This window comes from Leucopleurus acutus (genome assembly GCF_964270905.1).
Source record: "Leucopleurus acutus genome assembly, chromosome: 15".
Classification (NCBI taxonomy): domain Eukaryota; kingdom Metazoa; phylum Chordata; class Mammalia; order Artiodactyla; family Delphinidae; genus Leucopleurus; species Leucopleurus acutus.
The window spans coordinates 76,480,167-76,484,694 of record NC_139157.1 but is presented as its reverse complement, the minus strand read 5'-3'; the positions used below and the strand labels follow the sequence as shown (position 1 = coordinate 76,484,694).

General features: G+C 49.3%; 1 protein-coding gene across 1 annotated transcript; it reads right to left on the bottom strand.

Moving 5' to 3' along the window:
• Positions 1 to 2,612: 2,612 nt before the first annotated feature.
• Positions 2,613 to 3,812, bottom strand: HTR1B (5-hydroxytryptamine receptor 1B; the record flags this gene model as incomplete). The annotated part of the gene is made up of 1 exon (XM_082855269.1): positions 2,613 to 3,812. The coding sequence occupies one exon, from the start codon at positions 3,810 to 3,812 to the stop codon at positions 2,613 to 2,615; it is 1,200 nt and encodes a 399-aa protein (XP_082711395.1).
• Between the last annotated feature and the right edge of the window lie 716 nt (positions 3,813 to 4,528).

Sequence of the window (4,528 nt, the reverse complement as noted above, 5' to 3'; positions counted from 1 at the left end):
GGAAATTTTGTGCAGTTCAACAGTATAGAAAATGTTATTTGTTACCACAGCCAATGAAAATATGCTTTCATTTCTATGACGGTTAAATATTTCCATCTCCCATATAATGTTCTGCAAAAAAGCCATACTATGCTATAGGCAGCAGTAACTGAAGAAGCGCTTAATAGTCTTAACTACATACCCCTAGGATGAAAAATACACTTTGCATAATCATGTGCAATGATGGATGAGAAGTCTGGATCTCTTATAACTACAAGGGTTTACAAGCTTCTACTTCATACAGTATGACCCCAATCCAGCCAAATAGTCAAGCAAAAATTTAGGTAGGTCATCTATAAGTGGCAAACAACCCATTTGACTAAATTGACCATGTTTTGTTAATAGGAGGACACAATCATTGCAGGTGCCCTATACAGAAATTACTTGTAAATGGCTATCGGTTTCAATTAATTTTGCCCTCTTAGGCTCCTAGAAGTTGGCTTAATTGCTTCTTAGGCCCAAGAAAAAGCCTTAACAAAAAGACAAACATATTAATAACATAAAAATAAATATCACGCTCTGTGCACAGTCTTCTCGGTAGTAAACTAGATTTCTCCATGGGAGAAATGTCACAAAAAATGAACAGACAGACGTGGAGATACAGCAGAAATTTAGGATTATCTAATGCCTACAGTTTTCTCTTACTCCAGTGACAGGTGTCAATGTTGATCAAAATTTTCTTTTGTACTTAGTTTACGTGTGAATCTTTGAATAGGATATTTTCAAGAGTCATTACGCCAGAGTAAAGGGCTGCACAGCAGGGAAGCAGTGTACTTCAGCTCAATACATCTATTGTCTGACAGTCTGGACTGGGGAGCTTCAAGCAGGGAGTGAATCCATTTTACAAAGACAACTTGTTTCTGCAGACAAAAGGTATCACCTGCAGAAAGCTCTCTAAAGAACGGAGTGTGAATCTTCTTTGGCATAATAAATGTTCCACAGACATTCATTTTTCATGCAGGTAATCCTTAGGGGCTACTCCATTTTATTCAGATCATGCATATTTCATCTATTAGTGTGTGATCTTGCCCTGTGTCGGGGAGTCCTCAGAGTGAATTTGAGATAACAACTAAGTATTTTTAGAATTTGAAAAAAAAAAGAGATAAATTTAAAGTATTACTGATAGTATGTATTTTCATTGAAGTGTCAGGTCAATGACAAATTTCCAAGGTTCAAAAGCTTGTTAGTTCCCTGGTTGCCCAGTAAGTCTGAGGTTTGGTTCCGTGAGTTACAGGAAAACAGGCTCAATGTTAGCTTCTCTAAGCTTTTTGAAAGTCCTTGCATGTCATTTTCTAATAATCTTTGTTCCTACTCAAACTTCAATAGCAAGGGAAAAGAAACAGGTTTTTATCTTTAACATGGTTTTTAGAGGTTTTACTATTTTGAAGATTTTTGGAGAAAGGAGCTAGTTCTATTGGTTACTTTGTATGTTAGCACACAAAGGAATTACAGATGGGAAGGAGAGTGCAAATGACTGTCAGAAAAAAGTCTCATGCATTTAAGATTTTTTACAAGTCAAAATATACATCCTCCTGTTGCCACCCATTCCTTAATTGTATAAGAACCATTCCCATCTCATCTGTCTCCTTCATAGCTCACTCAATTGGGATTAAAAATACTTCTCTTGCAAAGGAACTTATATATCTTATACCCATCAGTTTCATCAGTGGCGTTAATAAGAAATATAGCAGCAGCTTGGGTTGAGTCACCCATCATATCCCCCATTTCCGGGGATTTAATTGTGTAAAATGACAGGTACATGAAATTAGGAGGAAAAAGCAATCTGCAGACTTTGGCACTAGCACACGTAACATTTTGTTTGAGTTGTTAAGGAATGAGGTTTGACAATCACTACACAGGAATTACAAAATTAGAGATCTGCAGACAACAAACAATCATAGGCATTGGTTTTCAGCTTAATGCCCCCATCCACCCCCCACCCCGTATAGTTTCAATTATAATAAAAATAGAGATCTTAACATCAGAATTTTGCTGTTAACTCTTCAAGCCACACATAGGGTTTGAAGCACCAAATCCACAAGTTTCTCCAATCAAGTTTAAATGAACAAAAACGGAATGAAGACGGAAGGATGCCAAAGCAACTGTTCTTAAACGAAGCCGTAACACAAAGTTCTCCCCCAAACACAGGGTATTAGTGTCTAGTTCAAGTACTGCCAGGCTGTATGTAGATCATGTCTCAGACAGGCTCCAAACAAGAACGACAAGTACTTCTGGTTCTAGGGGGCATCATCCGTGACACCAAAGCAGGGCAGGGATCTCTTTTCCATCATCGATTTTCTGAAAGTTGCAACCCCCCTTGCGATGGGCTGTGGCAGGGTCGGTGCTGAAACTGGGGTTTGAGGGGAGAAAGTGAGCCCCCTCCTCAGCTGTTTGAACAGTTCTCCTTTAGAGCTCTCGCAGGGCTGTCCTGGCTTCTCAGGATCCATTGCCCTTGCTCAGAAGAGAGAGCCTCACTCCGACCCAGTAACAGTCAAAGAGTCGACCTACCTGTGGAACCAGACACAGCATGGTCCCCCAAAGGCCGCTTAGGCGACCCCACTGCAATTGACAAGTCAACTTGTGCACTTAAAGCGTATCAGTTTATGGAGCGCTTGTTTGAAGTCCTCGTTGGACATGGTATAGATGATGGGGTTGATGAGGGAGTTGACATAGCCCAGCCACGTGAAGAAGTCAAAGATGGCCAGGTGGAACCAGCAGGCATCCTTGCAGATAGGCATCACCAGGGAGATGATGAAGAAGGGCAGCCAACACACGATGAACGCTCCCAAAATGATTCCCAGGGTCTTGGTGGCTTTGCGCTCCCTAGCGGCCATGAGTTTCTTCTTCTCCAGCAGGGCGTCGGAGACTCGCACTTTGACTTGGTTCACGTACACAGGAGACCCCGATTCGCTGGGTAAGTCTGCAGCCCGCGAATTAATGGAGGTGACGGAAGACGTGGACCCGGGCGAGTCAGTAACCAGCTGGGCTCGGGTCAGACGCTTGCCGGTTCTGTTGGGCGTCTGTTTCAAAATCCGGGAGCGGGCTTCCACGTAGATGCGGCCATAGAGGGCGATGAGCAGCAGGGTGGGGAAGTAGAAAGCTCCCACCGTGGAGTAGACAGTGTAGAGGATGTGATCTGTGTTCACCACGCAGTTCGACACCTCCTCCTCGGCTTTGGCCTGACGCCAGAAGAAGGGCGGCAGCGAGATGGAGATGGAGAAGACCCACACGAGCGCGATCATGACCGCCGCCCTCTTGGGAGTCCTTTTAGCCGAGTACTCCACGGCGTCCGTGATCGCCCAGTAGCGGTCCAGGGCGATGACACAGAGGTGCAAGATGGAAGCAGTGCAACAGGTGATGTCCGATGACAGCCAGAAGTCGCACACCACCTGGCCCAGCGTCCAGCGTCCCGTGACCGTGTACACGGTGCTGACGGGCATGACCAGGATGGATACCAGCAGGTCGGTGACCGCCAGGGAGGCGATCAGGTAGTTGGCGGGGGTATGCAGCTTCCGCGTCCGGTACACAGTGGCGATCACAAACGCATTGGAGAGCGTGGTGGCCAAGGTGAAGAGCGCCAGCAGCACGACCAGTACTACTTTCCAGGGCAGGGCTATGGAGTCCTGGTAAATGTAGCTCTCGGCGCTGCAGTTGTGGGAGGGAGCAGCAGAGACGTTGGCTTGCGAAAGCCCCGTCTGGGAGCTCACGGACAGCGGCGGGGCACACTGAGCGCCCGCTTCCTCCATGTCTCTCCAAGCGCAGCTCTCGGGCATGGAGCGGACGAGGACGAGGAAAGGACCGCTGAAGGGACCAGAGTCTTGTCCCCTGGTGGCTAGTCGGATCCGTGGGTTCCTCAATTACTCCTCCACCCAGGTTCCCAGGTGAACCTAGAGGTCAAGGGCGAGGCAGACGAGGCCGGCGGGCGCGTCCCCTGCACTTCGGGGCGCCCGTCGCTGCCGCCGCGTCTCTGGTTGTTCCTCTCTACGCCCCGTCTTAGCCCCGGGTTGCTAAGGGCTGGTCCACAGAGCCCCGCTGCGCTCCGGCTCCCACCGGGGCGTCTAGAGGAGGAGGCTGTGGTTTTGTTTGAGGAGGGAGCATCGGCCAGGTGGGAGGTCTTACCCCAGTTGCTCGGGGCTAAGCGTCTCCTAAACCCGGCGCTCCGGGATCTGCAGACTCGGCTCGCACGAGTTTCCTAGCTGTCGAGACCAAATCTTGCAGTCCAGCGAGGGGTCCTGATCTTGCATTCCCGCCCTCCTCCCCAGGCTGGGGCAGTTTTCCTGCGGCGGCCGCGGTCGCCAGAGCTGGGCGGGGTGAAATCTGGGAGCCGCGCTGCGCCGCGCCTCGCGCCGGAGCTCTGCCCGCCCTTCTTTTCACGCGCTGGCCACTCCGGCGAGCTGCCCCGCGGAGAAGGGGCCGCAAGAGGTGGGACTCGGGGGCTGGGGCTGGGGCTGCGGCTGCTCCCGCCGCGCCGCCGCCGCCACCTCGGTCC